The following is a 15646-nucleotide window of genomic DNA, read 5'->3' on the forward strand; positions in this document are numbered from 1 at the left end:
GGTGGACGGGCTGGGGGCGGAGCGGCTGGTGGGAGGAGCCCGGTGGTGGGCGTGGCTATGGGCGGAGCCAGGGGTGCTGCAGGCACTGCGCGGCGGTGGCGCGCCGGGCGGGCTCGAAGGCCAGCATCGGGCGCAGGAAGCGCGCGAAGGCGGCGGCGGCGCCGCGGGGCCACTCGTACTTCTCCTGCAGCACCGCACGCAGCCCCCACGGCCGCAGCCGCCGGATGTGACGCAGCTCCCCTGGGGGCACGGGGGGGGCACCCGGGGGTCACCGAGGGGGTCACGCCCCCGTTAGCCACGCCCCCTCCCGCCCGGAGCTCGCCCCCCCGTGCATGTGGTTACCCAGAGCCCACCCCTGCGGTTCTGCCCCGTGTAGCCCCGCCCATCCCAGCCCTCTGTGGCCCCCGCCCACCCAGTGGCCACACCCACTGTTTAAGCTCCGCCCACCAATCACTCCACCCACCTCTAACCCCAACCTAATTACACCCCTGTAGCCCCTCCCATTCTATATAGGTCTGCCCGCCCCAGATGCCCCACCCATTTAAGCCCCGCCCCCAATTAGCTCCAGCCCCTTTAGCCCCACCCTCAAGCCATTTACACCCCTGTATCCCCTCCCACTCTCTATAGCCCCTCCCCCTAACAGCCCCACCCACCATTTAAGCCCCCACCCCCATTATCCCCACTCACCTTTCATCCTCTCCCTCATCCTTAGCCCCACCCCCAACCTTCTTACCCCTGTAGCCCCTCCCTTGGCTCCTCCCCCTTTATGCCCCGCCCCCTCAGGCCCCGCCCTCACCGCGGCGGTTGAAGAACTCCCTGGAGTAGCGCCCCCCCAGCGCCACGTGGCGCGGGATCTCCCCCAGCAGCTCGATCACGTGGGCGATGTGGTCTGGGGGGCGGGGCCAATGAGGACACGCCCCCTCCAAGCCCCTCCCACCCCTCCAAGCCACGCCTACCTTTTTTACCCCGCCCACCACCTCCTAACCCTGCCCCCTCCCTCCCACCCCTCTCTCCTCCCACCCCCTCCCAAAGCTCCACTCACCATTGCCCACGCCCCTCCCACCAAAGCCACGCCTCCTCCCCGAGGCCACGCCCCCTTCTCATAAGCCCCGCCCCCCTCCCCGAGGCCCCGCCTACCCTCGTCCCCGGCTGTAGTCCTCCCCGGAGTGGGGCTCGAACAGGTAATCGCCCGTCGCCAGCTCGAAGGCCTGGGGGGGGAACTGGGGGTGGGGGCTGCGCTATGGGGCAGGGGTGTGGGGCAGGCTGTGGGGCAGGAACGTGGGGCACTCTATAGGGCAGGAGTGGGGCAGCAGTGGGGCAGCGCTCACCATGCAGGCCGTGCTCCGATGTCGGCGGGGGGGCCGTACCCCGCCCCCAGCAGCACCTCCAGGGCCCCGGTACTGCCGCGTTTGGATGTCCTCGGTGAAGTGCCGGTGCTGGGGGGGGGGATGCTGGATGTCACCCCCCGGCGACCCAAATCCGCCCTTTTTCACCCCAAAAAGCCCCCTCCCGCCCCCCCCCTCGCTCACCACCCAGCAGCCGTTGCCCAGGTCGGCGATCTTCACGCGCAGCCGGGGGGCGCAGCGGGGGTCCAGGGGGTTCTCGGCCCCCCCGGCACCTCCTCACCTGGGGGGGGGGGGGACATAGCAGGGGGGTGTCTGGGGGGGTTCCCCAAAACCTTCACCCCCCCCCCCCCAGACACTAAACGGGCCCCAGCACCCCCCAAAACCCCCCATTAAGCCTCAGGGACCCCCCCCCCAAAGCACCCCCCAGGACCCAAATTGCCCCCCCAGCACCTCAAGTGCCTCCCCAGCACCCCCAATTGCCCCCCCCAGCACCCCCAATTGCCCCCCCATCCCCCCAAAATTGCCCCCCCCCAAACTCACCGAGGGGCGGGGGCCCCCCTCCGACCCCCCCGAGATGAGGGAGCTGGAGGTGGGGGTGAGCAGCGAGTCCGAGGCCGAGCTGGGGCTGGGGGGCGCCGGGAGAGGGGGGGGGCCCCGCCGCCACCCGCCCCCCCCGAGGAGGACGAGGACCCCCCCGACCCCCCCGTGGGCAGGGTGTGCACCCCCGAGGAGGAGGCGCCGCTGGGGGGGCTGCCCCCCCCTCCTCAGCCTCCGGGGGGGGGGGTCTCTGCAGGAGGAGGGGCTCATGAGGACCCCCATATGACCCCCCCCTAAAAAAAATACCCCCTCCCCATCCCGAATCTGCCTGTTGCTCCCCCCAAATCCCCCCAGACTCCCCCAGGAGCCCCCCCAAATTGCCCCAAATTCCCTCAGAGACCCCCAGAAACCCCTGACCCCCCCCAAACGCCGCAATTCCCTCCAATCCCCCCTAAAAATGCCCCCAAATCCCCCAAATTCCCCCAGACCCCCCCAAAGTTCCCCTTATATCCCCCAAATCCCCCCCAAACCCCCCAAATTTCCCTCCAAATCCCCCCCTCATTGCCCTCAACCCCCCCGGGGGGCTCTTCCCCACTACCCCCCACCCCCCTGACCCCCCAATCCCCCCCATTTCCCCCCCCAAAAGCCCCCAATCTCCCCCAGTCCCCCCCAAATCCCCCCAACCCTCCCCATTAACCCCCCCCGAGCCCCCAAACTCCCCCCCAATCCCCCTAAATCCCCCCCAACCACCCCGATTTCCCCCCCAGAGCCCCCCAAGCCCCCCATTTGCTCCCCAAAGCCCCCCCCAACCCCCCCCCAGCCCCCCGGGGGGGGCTCTGACCGTGCCCTGGGGGTGTCCCCGCGCCCCCCCCCCGCAGCCCCTCCAGGTCCCGCAGGCGCTGTGCCAGGAGCCGCCGCTGCCTCCGCCGCCGCCGCCGCCGCTGGGCCCGGCTCAGCTCCTTCAATGGGGGGGGGGCACTGGGATCACCCCGGGGGGGGTCCCTAAAGCCCTGCGGGGTGCCGGGGGGGGGTCACGCACCCATGGGGGGGCGCAGGAGCCGGGTGAGGAGGGGGGGGCGCACTCACGGGGCCGTCCTGGGGCGCCGAGCAGACTGCGGGGAGGGGGGGGGGGTTACAAAAGCCCCCCTAAAAATATCCAAGGGGGGGGGGTTACGGGGACGGGAGGGGGTCAGGGTGATAGGGGAGAGTCTGGGGGTTCCGGGGGGGGGGTTTTGGGGTACCTGCGCTGCGGGGGGGGGCGCCCCCCCGGGTCCAAGCAGAGGCCTCGGCCGCCAGGCGCCGCACGCAGGCGTCGCCCAGGCGCAGGAGCACGTTCTCGGGCTTGATGTCGGTGTGGATGATCTTGCACTTGGTGTGCAGGTAGTCCAGGCCCTCCAGCACCTGGGGGGGCACCCCGAAATTAGGGGGGGGGCAAAAATTAAACGGGGGGGGGCCAAAATTAAAGGGGGGGTCCTAAAAGCCAGGGCGAGTGGTGCAAGGAGCAGGGGAGGGAGCCCAGAGCCATGGGGGGTGAACCAAGACCAAGGGGGGAGCATCCTAAAATTGGGGGCGTCCCTAAAATTAGGGGGGGGCGCCCCAAAAAACAGGGGTGGGGGGCACAAGACCCAGGGTTTTTTGCCCCCCCCAGACCTCTCTGACGCTGCTCTTGCCGCAGGGGCAGAGAATTTTGGGGCGAGAACGGAAAATTTTAGGGGCAGGGGCAGAAAATTTTTTTAGGGGGGGGCCTGAAAATGTTGGGGGGGTTCGGGGGATATTTGGGGGGGGTCCTGCCCCCCCCCGGACCTGTCTGACGATGCTCTTGACGCAGGGCAGGGGCAGCCCCTGGTAGTTGGAGCCCACGATCCAGCGCAGCAGCTGCTGGCCCAGCACCTCCAGCACCATGCAGACGTCTTCGGGGGGGGGTCAAGGAGCACAGGACACCCCCGGGGAGTTTTTGGAGGGGGGGGGACACTTTTGGGACTCCCCCAAAAAGGATACGGACACCGTTGACCCCCGAGATCCTGAAGTCGTCGATGAGCTGCACGATGTTCTCCCGCTTGGGGTCGCTGGGGTCCGAATCCCTCACCTGGGGGGGGGGGAAAATTAACACCGGGGGGGTCATTAGGGGATGGGGGGGGTGTAATAAATAGGTGGGGGGCCGTGTTTTAATTTTTGGGTGCCAAACCCACGCATTTCAGCAGCTTGATCTCATCCAGCGCCGTCTCGGTGTACTGCGGCGCGCTCTTCACCACCTTCAGCGCCACGAATCGCTTCTTCCCTTCGGGGGGGGACAGGACAAAAAATTTTAACACGGGGGGGTCCCTGAGAGCCCCCCCCGGGTGCCCCCCCCCCAAATCGACACCCACCGCAGGTCCCAGCTGAGCCAGACGGTGGAGAAGTGCCCCCAGCCCAGCTTGCGCACGACGTGGTAGCGCCCCGTGGAAGAGGTCCCCGATGCGCACGGGGTAATAACCCCCTGGGGGGGGGATTTTTTTTTGGGGGGGGGGGGGGTTCAGAACCCCCCCCCACCTTTATCTGCCCCCCCAAGTGTTTTTTACCCCCCCCTTGTTTTTTTCCCCCCCCTTTTTACCTTGGCAGTAATCCCGGGGGTCCTCCTGCTCGCCCTCGTCCAGCAGCAAGGGGGGGGCCGCATCCTCCTGGGGGGGGGGGGCTGGGGGGGCTTTTTGGGGAGGGGGGGCACATCTTGAACCCCCACCCGCACCCCATTTACCCCCAAATCCTTTCTGTGCCCCCCCACCCTCCCTTTTTATCCCCCCCCCTTTTATCCCCTTTCCAATCCATTTTTGCCACCCCCCCCAAAAAAAATAATTTGCCCCCCCCCCGCCATCTTTAGGGATTTTAGGGCCTCAAATTGTGCCCCCCCCCTCTTAAAAAGGGAAAAAAATGCCCCCCCCCCCCCCCCCAAAAATAGCCCTGACCTCACCCTGGGCAGCGCGGGGTTAAAAATAGCCCCGGGGGGGGAGGGGAGGGCAGGGAATTCCCCCCCCCCCCGGGAAGAAAAAAAAAAAGGGGGGGCCCAAAAAATGCCCCCCCCCCTCGATGCCCCCCCCCTCACCCTCACCGTGGGGGGGGTGCCCGCTTTTTGTCCTTTTTGCGCCGTTTTTTCTTCTTGGTGGTGTCTGGGGGGGGGCACGGGGGGGGCAGAGTCAAAGCCCCCCCCCCCATAACCTCCCCAGCCCCCCCCCCAGGAGCCTCCTCAGGGCACCCCCCCCACTCCCCCCCCCCCCGACCCCAGGATCCTCACAGCGCCCCCCGGGCCCCCCCTCCAGTCCCGGGACCGCCCCCACGACCCCCCCACGACCCCCAAATTTTCCTCAAGACCCCCCCCAGGCCCCCCCCAGCCCCAAAACCCCCACAGGACCCCCCCAACCCCCTCCCAGACCCCCCCCCGGCCCCAAAACCCCCCCAAATCCCCCTCAGGACCCCCCCAGACCCCCCCTAGCCCCCAAACCACCCCCAAACCCCCCCAGGACCCCCCCCAAATTCCCCTCACGACCCCCCCATGACCCCCCCAAGACCCCCCCAGCCCCAAATCCCCCCCCCCCAAACCCCCCCTTCTCCCCCTTGCCCCCCCCCTCACCGCTCCCCGCTCCCGCCACCGCCCCCCCGCGCAGCTCCATGCCGCCCGCCGCCGCTCTGCGCATGCGCCGCGCCCCCCTCCCCTCGCCAAAGGGGCGGGGCCACACGCGGCCGCGGACCAATGGGGGAGCTCCGCTCGAAGCCCGTTCCCGCCCTCTAGTCGCAGCCACGCCCACGAACCTCAAGCCACGCCCTCCGGGCTTTAAACCCCGCCCACAAGGCGTTAGGCCCCGCCTATGAGCCGCAGGCCCCGCCCACGCGGTGTAGCCTCGCCCACGAGCGCCCCGTTGCTACGGAGACGGCACCGCCCATCGCGTCCCCGCGTGACCCGCCGACGTCATCAGCCCGCGACTCGTTGCCATGGCAACCGCCGGGCGCTACCGGGGCCTGCGAGGACCCTAAAGCCTGAACCCGGCCCCGGGACCCCCAAAACGGCCCAAAGACCCCCAAAAGAACACAAAGCCCCCCAAAACGGGGGGACAAAGCGGACCCCCCCAAAACAACCCCAAAAGGACACGGAGCCCCCCCAAAGCGCTGCAAAGTTTCACCCCCAAAAGGACCCCATTTTCCCCCCAAAAACGCCGCCAACCCTGACCCCAAAGAGCCCCAAAACACCTCGGTTTTTCCCCCAAACGGCGCTGAGCCCCCCCAAATCCTGGGGGGGCCTTCTCTGGTGGCTGGGGGGGAGGTCAAGGGGGTGCCCCCCCCCCATTAAAAGCAGGGGCCAGCGGGTGCAGGGCATCAGTTTAATAACGGGGTGCAGAGAGGAATTTTTTTTTTTTTTGGGGGGGGGGGGGGGGGGGCGGCAGGGGGGCATCCCCCTCCCCGACCCCCCCTTCCTAGAGGGGGGGGGGGGCAGGATGCAAAATATTTTATTTTATTTTTTTTGGGGGGGGGGAGGGGCAGAAAGGGGGGGCCCCCTCCCCAAACTCCCTCCGGGGAGACCCTATAAAAAATAGGGCCCCCCCCCGTGCCACTCCCCCCCCGTTTTCTCCCCCCAGTCCTTCAAGCTGTAAATCCACCCCCCCCCCCAAAAATGACCCCCCCCCGAAAAATAAAGCCCCCTGCCAACAAAAATAACGCCCACCCAAAAGATAAAGCCCCCCCAAAAAAATTAAGCCCCCCCCAAATTAAAGGCTGCCCCTCAAAAAAACAGGGACCCCCCCAAAAATTAAAGCCCCCCCCAAAATTAAAGGACGCCCCCAAATAAAGTTGCCCCCAAAAAAATAAAGACACCCCCCCAAAATAAAGTCCCCCCACAAAAAATAAAGCCCCCGTCAAAAAAAATAAAGCCCCCACCCCAAAAATAAAGCCCCCCCCACCCCAAATAAAGTGTCCCCCCCCCAAAAAAAAAATAATTAAAGCCGAGGTTTTTCGTCCCGCGGCGTCCAGCGCTGAGTCCCCCTCCCCTCCGAACGGGGCCGGGGGGGTCCCCGAAAATCAAACGGGCCCCCCCCCCACTACGAGGTCCCTCTGGGGGTGTCGCGGAGGTTGTTTTTTTTTTTGGGGGGGGGGTAAAAGGGGGGGTCCGGGCGCAGTCCGGGGGTTCAATATCAACTCTTGTCGGCGGGGGGGTCTCTGTGGCGGGCGGACTTCATGGTCTCCAGGTACTCCTGCTGCGACACGGCCAGCACCGACGCCAGGATCTCGTCGTCCTCCCAGTCGTTGAGGCCTGGGGGGGGGCAAAAAAAAAATACAGAAATGTCAGAAAAATTGTTTTTGGGGGGGTAAAGTTTAGGGGGAGGCAAAAAAAATGGGTTGGAAAGGGAGGAATTGGGGTTCGGGGGTAGCGGCGCTGTGGGTTTACAGTCAGCTGGGGCTGCTGGGAGAAGTGAAACCCCCCGAAATAAATCCCCGAGTGCCCCACCCTTTTAAAAATAGACCCCCGACCCTAAATTGTCCCCCCCAACCCTAAAAGCCCCCCCCAGACCGTAAAAGCCCCCCCCAAAACTCACTGAAGGTGGGGAACATCTGCACAATGGCGTACCGATAAAGCGTTAAAGCACACCCAAAATCCCCCAAAATAACCCCAAAATGCCCCTTCCCCCCAAAAAAACAACCCCCCCACGACCCCAAAAGCCCCCCCCCGACCCTAAAAGCCCCCCCCCCGGCTCACCGAAGGCGGTGGGGGACATCTGCTGCATGATGGCGCGGCACTCGAGCGCGGGGTACAGGGACACCAGCGGGGGGGTCGCCCGGCCCCCCCCTGCCCCCAGCTGGCTGCTGGTCCCTGGGGGGGGGGCAAAGGAATGTGAGGGGGGGGGGCAGGGGTCACTCCCCCCACCCCAAATATTTTGGGATTTTTTTGGGGGGAGCTTGCCCATCTTGGGGCAGCAAATTTGGGGTGTTGAGGGGGGGCAGAGCCCGGTTTGCCCCCCCCCGAACCCAATCCCCCCCAGACCCCCCCCAATCTCCCCCATTCCCCCCATAGACCTCCCCAATCCCCCCCCAGACCCCCCCCAAATCCCCCCCCAATCTCCCCCAGACCCCCCCATTTCTCCCATAGACCTCCCCAATCCCCCCCCAGACCCCCCCAGGCCCCCCACAACCCCCCAGTTCCCCTCCAATCCCCCCCCAGACCCTCCAATCAACCCCCGGCTCCCCCCCCGACCCACCTGGGGCGCAGGGCGAGGGGGGTTTTCCGGCTTGGGGGGTTCCGGGCGAGGGGGGTTTGTGGCCGGTGGTCTCGGGGTGCAGCCCAGGGTGCTCGGGGGAGGGGGCGGCGCTGCGGGGGCGGGGGGAGCGCCCGCTCCACTCCTCCAGCCCGCTGGCCGCCGCCGCCGTGGCCGAGCTGCACGTGGCGCTGGCCTTGCGGGGCTGGGGGGGTCACGAGGGGGGGGGGCGTTAGGGGGGACCCCGAAAATTGGGGGGAGAGGGGTGGGGAGGGGGCGGAGGGGATGGGGAGGGGAGGGGGGGATATGGAGAGACACGGAGCTGGCGGAGGGGGGGAGCAAAAATTCTGTAGGGGGAGCATGAAGCGGAGCAGAACAAGAAGTGGAGCAGAAAGCGGAGCAGAAAGTGGAGTAGGAAGACAAGAAGTGGAGCAGGAAGCGGAGCCAGCCCCATTAAGGGAACGAAACCCCGCAGAGAGCAACGTGAGGACCCCAAATGTCTCTGGGGGGGGGGTGAGGGGAGCTGGGGGTCCCGGGGGGGTCCCAGGGGTCCCGACCTGGCGCGCCTGCTTCTCCTGGTCGCGCAGCCACTGCAGGTAGGACTCGCGGGCCACCTGCTCCTCGATGGCCTCGTTGGTGGCCTCCCAGTCGGTGGCGCGCTTCTTGTCCTCCAGCATCTGCTGCTCGATCCACGACTCCTCCGATGTCTTGATGGCGCTCTTCATCAGGGACTGCTCCGCCAGCTGGGGGGCAGGGGGAGGGGTCAGGGGGGAGGACACGCCCCCTCCGGATAGGCCACGCCCACCTCGGAAAGGCCACGCCTCCGATTGGACACGCCCTGGCAAGGCACGCCCCCAACATGGCCCCTGCTCCCCCTAAGGAAACAGCGCTGCCCATGGCTGCCACACTTGGACACGCCCCCAAAGGCAAGCCCCACCCCCTATGGACAAGCCACGCCCACTTCTGAAAGGCCACACCTCCGATAGGCCACACCCTGTCAAGCCACGCCCCCCATGCCCCACCCACCCCTCTAAGGCAGCAGAGTGCCCCCAGCTGCCATTCTTGACCACGCCCCCCTCCAAGCAGGCCACACCCCTACATACATAAGTGGGTGTGTCCATGCATGGGCACACCCACCTGCCATATATGGGAGCATGTTCAGAATGTGACCACGCCCCCTCTCTTTGGCCACGCCCCCAAGCAGGGAGGGGCAGGGGCAGCTCCCAGCCCCCATAGGGACCCCCGGGGACCCCCAGGACCCCCCCCAGGACCCCCAATTTGGGCAGGGTGCCCCCCAGCTCCCCCCAAAGCCCCCCAGCCGGGTCAGGGGACTCCCCCAGGACCACCTTGGGGACCCCCAGAGCCCCCCCGCTCGGGCACGAGACCCCACGGGGCCAGCTCAGAGACCCCCAGGGCCCCTCCCCAGCCCCCCCCCAAGACCCCCCCCAGCCCCCCGGCCCCACTGACCCCCGGCTTGAAGGAGGGCAGCCCCAGCCCCACGCCGATGGTGGCCTTGTTGGGGTTGACGACGGAGTTGTAGTGGATGTTGCGGTGGTAGCTGACCCGGATGGGCTCGTCCTCGTGGTGCTGGATCCCGTGGAACGTGTTGATGGGCTCTGCGGGGACACCCCCAAAGTGGGCTCCGGGACCCCAAAAGGCTCCCCCCGAAACCCCGAGGATACGTGGGGAACCCCAAAAGTGTTTATAGGGACCTATAGAGACTCTCTAGGTACCTCGGGGGTATATAGGGACACCCAAAACAGCATTTGGGGAACAAAAGACCCCCCCCAAGAGAGGTCTGGGGGCATCTGGGTGGGGTTCTGGGGAATACTTGGGGGCACTGGGGGGAACTGGGAGGGGAGTGGGGGCCCAAAAGGGGTCTGGGATTGGGTTGGGGGATAGTGGAAAGGGTTTGGGGGAACACTGGGAGCTACTGGGAAGCATCTGTAGCCCTCTGGCCACCCCCAGCAGGGCTCCCAGTACGCACCAGTGCCGTACTGGTAGACCTCGACGGGCCGGTTGTACATCTCGGCCATGGCCTGCATCTCGATGTGGTTGCCGTGGCACGTGCTCTTGCGCTTGCGGTTGATGTAGGTGGCGAAGTCCTCGGTCACGTAATTGGAGAAGTAATCGGCGTTCTTCATCTGGGGGGGGCCGGGGGGGTCAGGAAATGCACGGCCGACCCCCCCAGGGCGCCCCTCGGCGCCTCCCAGTAGCCACCAGTAAGTTCCAGTGGGCTTCCAGGAGATCCCCATAAACCCAGGGGGCTCCTAAAATATTAAAGGGCCACCCAGGCCCCCCAAAAAAGATCCCAGACCCCCCCCCAAAATCCACCCAGACCCCCCCCCAGTGGACTCCATGCCACTCCCAGTAGCCACCCGTAAGTTCCAGTGGGTTTCCAGTAGATCCCAATAACCCCAGATGGTTCCTAAAATACTAAAGTGCCCCCCAGACCCCCCCCACAAAAAAACACAACACCCCCCAGATCCGCCCAGACCCCCCCCAGCAGACTCCACGCCACTCCCAGTAGCCCCCAGTAGCTCCTGATGGCCCCTCACCCTTCCCAGTTGGCTCCCAAAATACCAAAGTGCTCCCCAGACCCCTCCCAGTAACCCCCAGACCCCCCCCAGATGCTTCCCAGTAGCCCCCAGTAGCTCCCAGTGCTCCCCCAGACCCCTCCCAGTATCCCCCAGACCCCTTTTGGCCCCCCCACCCCCCTCCCAGTGCCCCCCAGTCCCTCACCAGATAATCCATGCAGTGCTTCCGCACCACCTCGTGCATGTCCTGGTCTCCGTACACCTGATCGGCTGCAAGGAGGGGGGGGAAACATCACCGGGGGGGGTCAGACATTACAGGGGGGGGGTCCCAACGTCCCGGGGGGGGCCGGGGGGCTGACCGACGGCGCGGAAGAGGCAGGCGCCGTCCTCCTTCATGCGCTTGATGAGGAAGCCTTTCTTCTCCCGCAGCGCCTTCTCGAACCGGTGCTCCTGCTGGAGACACAGCCGCGCTCAGCGCAGCCCCCACCCCCCCGGGACCCCCCGTAACCCACCGTGCCCCCCCGGGGCCTTCCCAGTTCTCCCAGTGCCCTCCCAGTTCCCTCTTAGGGCTCTCAATGCCACCCCAATTACCCCCCGGTTCCTCCCAGTGCCCCCCCCCCAGCTCCTGATGGCCCCCCATATCCCCCCACGAACCCCTCCAGACCCCCCCATAACCTCCCTGACCCCCCCAGGGCCTTCCCAGTTCCCTCCCAGTGCCCCCACTACCCCCCCAGTTGCCCCCCAGTGCCCCCAGGGCCTTCCCAGTTCCCTCCCAGTGCCCCCAGTACCCCCCCAGTTCCCGCATTACCCCCCGTATCCCTCCCAGCACCCCCATTACCCCCCCAGTTCCCCCCCCAGTCCCCTCCCATTACCCCCAGTGCCCCCCCACCCCCCCGCCCCCCACCTGCTCTGCGGTGGCGGGGTCCATCTCCACCCTGGCGGCCTCGTACTCGTCCTCGCTGTTGCAGCCGCCACCCTCCTCGTGCCCGGGGCTCCCGGCGGGGCCCAGCCCCAGCCCCAGCCCCAGCCCCACGGCCCCAGGCCCTCCGCAGCCGCCCCCGGCCCCGCCGCCGCCCCCCCCGCCGCCTCCTCCTCCTCCTCCTCCTCCGCCGCCGCCGCCGCTGGGCCCGGCCCCCCCGCGCCTCCTCCGCTTGCTGTGGCCGGGGCCGCCCCCCCCTCCTCCTCCGCCGCCGCCCCCCCGCGGCTCCGGGAGCCCGAGCGCGGCTGCCTCCAGCCCCAGCAGCGCCCCGGGGCCGTCCCCGCCCCCGGGGCCGCCGCTACCGGGCCCGCCGGGCCCCGCCGGGGGAGGGGAGGCGGCGGAGGGGAGCCCGGGCCAGCCCCGCAAGGGGGGCGGGGGGGAGGCCCGGGGCCGCTGCCCCCCCCCGCCGGGCCCCCCCGGGTCCCCGACGCCACCGGGGCCGCGCTCGGGGCCGGCGTCGGGGCCGCGCTCGGGCCCGGAGTCGGGGCCGGAGTCGGGGTCGGCGTCGGGGGCCGGCACCGGCTTCTTCTTCGGCAGGATCGTCATGGCGCCGGGCCCAGCATGGGCCGGGGGCGGCCGGGGGGCGGTGGAGGGCGGCGGGGGGCGGCCCCGGGGCACCGGGGGGGGCCCGGAGAGGCCCCCCCGGGCTGGCGGCGGCTCGGGAGGGGCTGCGGGGCCGGGGGGGGGGAGGGGAGGGCGCGGGGGGCGCCGCCGCCGCCGCCGCCGCCGGGCCCAGTGTCAACATCAACAGCGGTGACCTCTGACCCCGCCGCCGCGCTTCCGGCTCGCCCCGGCGGCGGGGAGGTGATTGGGCGGAGGGGGCGGCGAGCCGCGCGGGGATTGGTGGGAGGCGGGAAAGGGGAGCGGGGATTGGGTGAGGCGGGGACCGGAAGTTCCGCCCGCGGTGGGGAGACGGCGGGAGGCGGGACTGGGGTCGCCTCGGAGACGGAGCGGCGGGGCGCTGATTGGGTGAGAGAGGGAGGGGGTGGGGCTTCGGGAAGGAGCGCGCTGCCATTGGGCGGCGGGTGGGGAGGGGCGGGAGGGCGCCGATTGGGCGAGGAGGGGGAAGGAGGCTGGACTTGAGGCGGGATCGACCTCCCATTGGCCGCGGCGGGCGACCTAATTTCCCATTGGCTGAGCGGGGCGGCAGGCCGGGAGCCCGGCGGGTTAGCACCGCCCCGGCTGTCACTCAACGGCAAGCCACGCCCCCAAGTGTCACTCAGCGGCTGGCCACGCCCCCTTCCCCGCCCACTCCCTGCGCTGGGTCCTAGCGCCGCCGCCGTTACTCCCCCCCAATTTCTGGCCCCCCCCCATTTTTGGCGACCCCCCAAATTTTTGCCCCCCCCCCCCACTTTTAGCGACCCCCTCACCCCTTCCACACACCCCCCATTTTTGGCAACCTCCCAATTTTTGCCTCCCTCCCATATTTAGGGCCCCCCACCTCCCCCCACCCCCTGAGCCCCCCCCCACTTCACCCCCCCTTCCTGGGGACCCCCCCATTGCCCCCCCCCTCATGTTGCCACTCCCCCAACTTTTGACCCCCCCCCCCCCCCCAGCCCCCACCACACTCCCACATTTCCATTTTCACCTTTTTTTTTTATTAAAATCTCCCCCCCCCAGCCTCAAACAGCACTGGGGGGCTCCCAGTAACAGCCCCAGGGGGGGCCCAGTGCTCCCAGTACAGCCCCAGAGCTCCCAGTACAGCCTTACTGGGGCTCCCAGTAAGAACCCTGGGGTTGACCTGGGCGTCCCGTGGGGGGGTCCCGATGCTCCTGGGGGGGCTCTCAGTGCTCCCCCAGGGGTCTTCCAGTAGTCCCAGTACAGTCCCAGTAGTGCTGGGGGTCCTAATACAACCCCAGTGCTCCCAGTAACAGCCCTGTGGCTCCCAGTACAGCCCTGGGGCTGCCCTGGGGGTCCCAGGGGGGGGTCCCGGTGCTCTCCCGGGGGTCTCCCGGTAGTCCCAGTACAGTCCGAGTGGTCCTGGGGCTCCCAGTACAACCCCAGGACTCCCAGTAATCGCCCCAGTGCTGCCCTGGGGGTCCTGGGGGGGCGTGTCCCAGTGTTCCTGGGGGGTCCCGGTGGTCTCGGGGGGGTTCCGGGGGGCTCAGTGCGCCTTGTGGGGGGGCCGGTCGAGGGCTGTCTGCGCGGCGGCGAGGCGGAGGCCGGCCTGGAGCAGGAGGACACCGGGGAGCAGCAGCCAGAGCGCGTTGATAGCCACGAAATAGCCCCAAAAATACAGGGGGTGGGGGTCCGAGTGAGCCCACCCCGCCCGCCACTCCGTGCCAAAGTACAGCACGTCCCCGTACAGCTGCCCTGGGGGGGGAAACAGGAGGTTAGGAGGACAGGGGGCAACCGGAGGGGATTCGGGGGGTTTGGGGGATTTCAGGGGGGTTTGGGGAGTTTTGGGGGAGAGTTGTTGGGGTTTTCGGGTGGTTTGGGGGGATTGGGGCGGTTTAAGGGGGGTTTGGGGAGGGAGTTGGGGGGATTGGGGAGCTTTTGGGGGGGGTTCAGGGAGTTTTGGGGGGTTTCAGGAGGGTTTGGGGGCTTTTGAGGGGCGTTTGGAGGGGATTTGGGGGCTTTTGTTCTTTTTGGGGGAGTTTGGGAGTTTTTCGAGGGGTTTTATTTTTTTTTTTTCGGGAGGGGGCTTGGGGGTGTTTTGGGGGGGTTTTGGGGCCGTACCGAGGGAGACGATGAGCTGCAGGATGTAGCGGGAGGGGTGGTCCCGCAGCAGGGCGAGGAAGGTGAGGAAGCTGAGGGGGCCCCCAGGCCCACGCCGTCACCGTTTCCATGACGACCGTGAAGTCATCGCTCCTGGGGAGGGCATGGGGGGGTGAGGGGGGGGGCACAGGGTGCTGTGTGCCCCCCCCTCCCCAATTAGGCCCCTCTCCCCCAACTCACGTCATGTAGCGGCTGTCGGCTTTGGCGTATTCTTTCCCTGTGGGCAGGAGAGAGTTAACGGGGGATTTGAGAGCATTTGTTGTTTTTTTTTTCTGGGGGGGGGGTTCTCAGGTTTTTTGAATCCTCAGGAAGGATCGAGGGGGCTGGGTGACCCTCCCTGGTTGACACCCCCCCCCAAGGGAACATGAGACCCCCATGGAACCCGGGTAACCCCCCCGTTAACCTCCCCAGGCCCCCATTACCCCCCCAACCCCCCATTATCTCCCCCAACGCCCCCATTATCCCCCCCAAGACCCCCCAGCCCCCACTAGCTCCCCCCCAGCCCCCCATTAACCCCAATAACCCCCCCATTACCCCCCCAGCCCCCCAATAACCCCCCAACCAGCCCTCATTTCCCCCCCCCAGCCCCCATTCCCCCCCATTATCCCCCCCCGCTCACAGATGTCAGCCAGCAGCCCGGTGTCGGCGGCCAGGTGCCGGTGCCGGATGCTGAAGTACCCCTCGAGCCCCCCGTGCACGGCGGCGCACAGCAGGAACCAGGCGGCGGCCAGGCGCTGGGCGGGGCTCCGCCGGGCCCCGCTCCTCGCCCCGCCCCCGGCCCCGCCCAGCGCCCAGCCCAGCGCCAGCAGCCCCGCGAAGGCGGCCGCCACCGCGCCTGCGCACTGCCAGCCGGGCCGCGCGCTGCTCACGTAGCCCGGCAACGACAGCGAGCGCGGCCAATAGGGGTGCGCCGGCGCTGTCTCCATGGCAACGCGGCCTAGCGGGTTGCTAGGGAAGAAAGTCGGAAGCGGCGTGAGGGGAGCGGACATCCCCCTCTCCCCCCCCATCACCACCGTTGCCCGTAGCAACCGGGCGCCCCCCTTTCCCCTCCCCCCGCACCGATCGGGCCCCCAAAATCCCCCTGGACCCCCCCCGGTACCCCCCGAACCCCCCCTCGGGACCCCCCCGGTGCATTCCCCCCCCCCCGTCCGCCGCCCGCCTCACCTCAGCCGCTCTGCCGCCCGCCGCCGGCCCGCGCTTGGCCTGTCCCCGGAGGCCCTGCCCCCGACGCCAGCCACTAGCCAATGGGATCGCGGCTCGCGCCGCCGCCCGCCCGCTGATTGGCCGGCGCGGCTGCTGAGGTGATGTGGGGCCAGG

General features: G+C 68.1%; 3 protein-coding genes across 4 annotated transcripts; all 3 read right to left on the reverse strand.

Annotated features, from left to right (window-relative positions):
* Nucleotides 1-6: 6 nt before the first annotated feature.
* LOC309890623 (SRSF protein kinase 3-like) lies at nucleotides 7-5795 on the reverse strand (the record flags this gene model as incomplete). The annotated part of the gene is given in 21 exon segments (XM_082785046.1): nucleotides 7-240; nucleotides 797-889; nucleotides 1138-1144; nucleotides 1146-1208; nucleotides 1329-1345; nucleotides 1348-1393; nucleotides 1395-1436; nucleotides 1530-1618; nucleotides 1868-2000; nucleotides 2003-2096; nucleotides 2694-2842; nucleotides 2970-2995; nucleotides 3125-3284; nucleotides 3687-3793; nucleotides 3882-3969; nucleotides 4073-4159; nucleotides 4249-4320; nucleotides 4322-4359; nucleotides 4474-4563; nucleotides 4966-5023; nucleotides 5757-5795. Coding segments are annotated over 21 exon segments (1683 nt in total). The 3' UTR covers nucleotides 7-55.
* A 1023-nt stretch (nucleotides 5796-6818) lies between these two features.
* OTUD5 (OTU deubiquitinase 5) lies at nucleotides 6819-12282 on the reverse strand. 2 transcript variants are annotated; one of them, XM_082785049.1, is made up of 9 exons: nucleotides 11537-12282; nucleotides 10992-11082; nucleotides 10838-10902; nucleotides 10083-10239; nucleotides 9563-9711; nucleotides 8653-8838; nucleotides 8099-8300; nucleotides 7600-7713; nucleotides 6819-7155 (listed from the first exon to the last, which is right to left on the reverse strand). In XM_082785049.1, the coding sequence occupies exons 1-9, from the start codon at nucleotides 12155-12157 to the stop codon at nucleotides 7037-7039; spliced, it is 1704 nt and encodes a 567-aa protein (XP_082641175.1). In that variant the 5' UTR covers nucleotides 12158-12282; the 3' UTR covers nucleotides 6819-7036. The 2 variants fall into 2 exon arrangements, with proteins under 2 accessions (XP_082641175.1, XP_082641174.1); XM_082785048.1 differs by having other exon boundaries at nucleotides 10992-11085; nucleotides 11537-12281.
* A 1284-nt stretch (nucleotides 12283-13566) lies between these two features.
* Nucleotides 13567-15640, reverse strand: LOC309890624 (3-beta-hydroxysteroid-Delta(8),Delta(7)-isomerase-like). Its single transcript, XM_082785047.1, is given in 6 exon segments — nucleotides 13567-13924; nucleotides 14291-14372; nucleotides 14374-14422; nucleotides 14510-14546; nucleotides 14949-15277; nucleotides 15494-15640. Coding segments are annotated over 5 exon segments (684 nt in total). The 5' UTR covers nucleotides 15256-15277; nucleotides 15494-15640; the 3' UTR covers nucleotides 13567-13715.
* Nucleotides 15641-15646: the final 6 nt, after the last annotated feature.

Source organism: Aythya marila (assembly GCF_965140915.1).
Source record: "Aythya marila genome assembly, contig: HAP1_HAP1_SCAFFOLD_22, whole genome shotgun sequence".
NCBI classification, from domain to species: Eukaryota; Metazoa; Chordata; class Aves; order Anseriformes; family Anatidae; genus Aythya; species Aythya marila.

Bases quoted from the DNA above. Each gene is read 5' to 3' on its own strand.
- OTUD5 (XM_082785048.1), bottom strand. From the start codon at position 12,157: ATGACGATCCTGCCGAAGAAGAAGCCGGTGCCGGCCCCCGACGCCGAC. The intron at 10,240-10,837 runs GTGAGGGACTGG...GGCCCCCCCCAG, and splicing joins AGCACTGCATGGATTATCTG to ATGAAGAACGCCGATTACTT. The intron at 7,714-8,098 runs GTGGGTCGGGGG...CCCCCCCCCCAG, and splicing joins CCCCTCGCCCTGCGCCCCAG to GGACCAGCAGCCAGCTGGGG.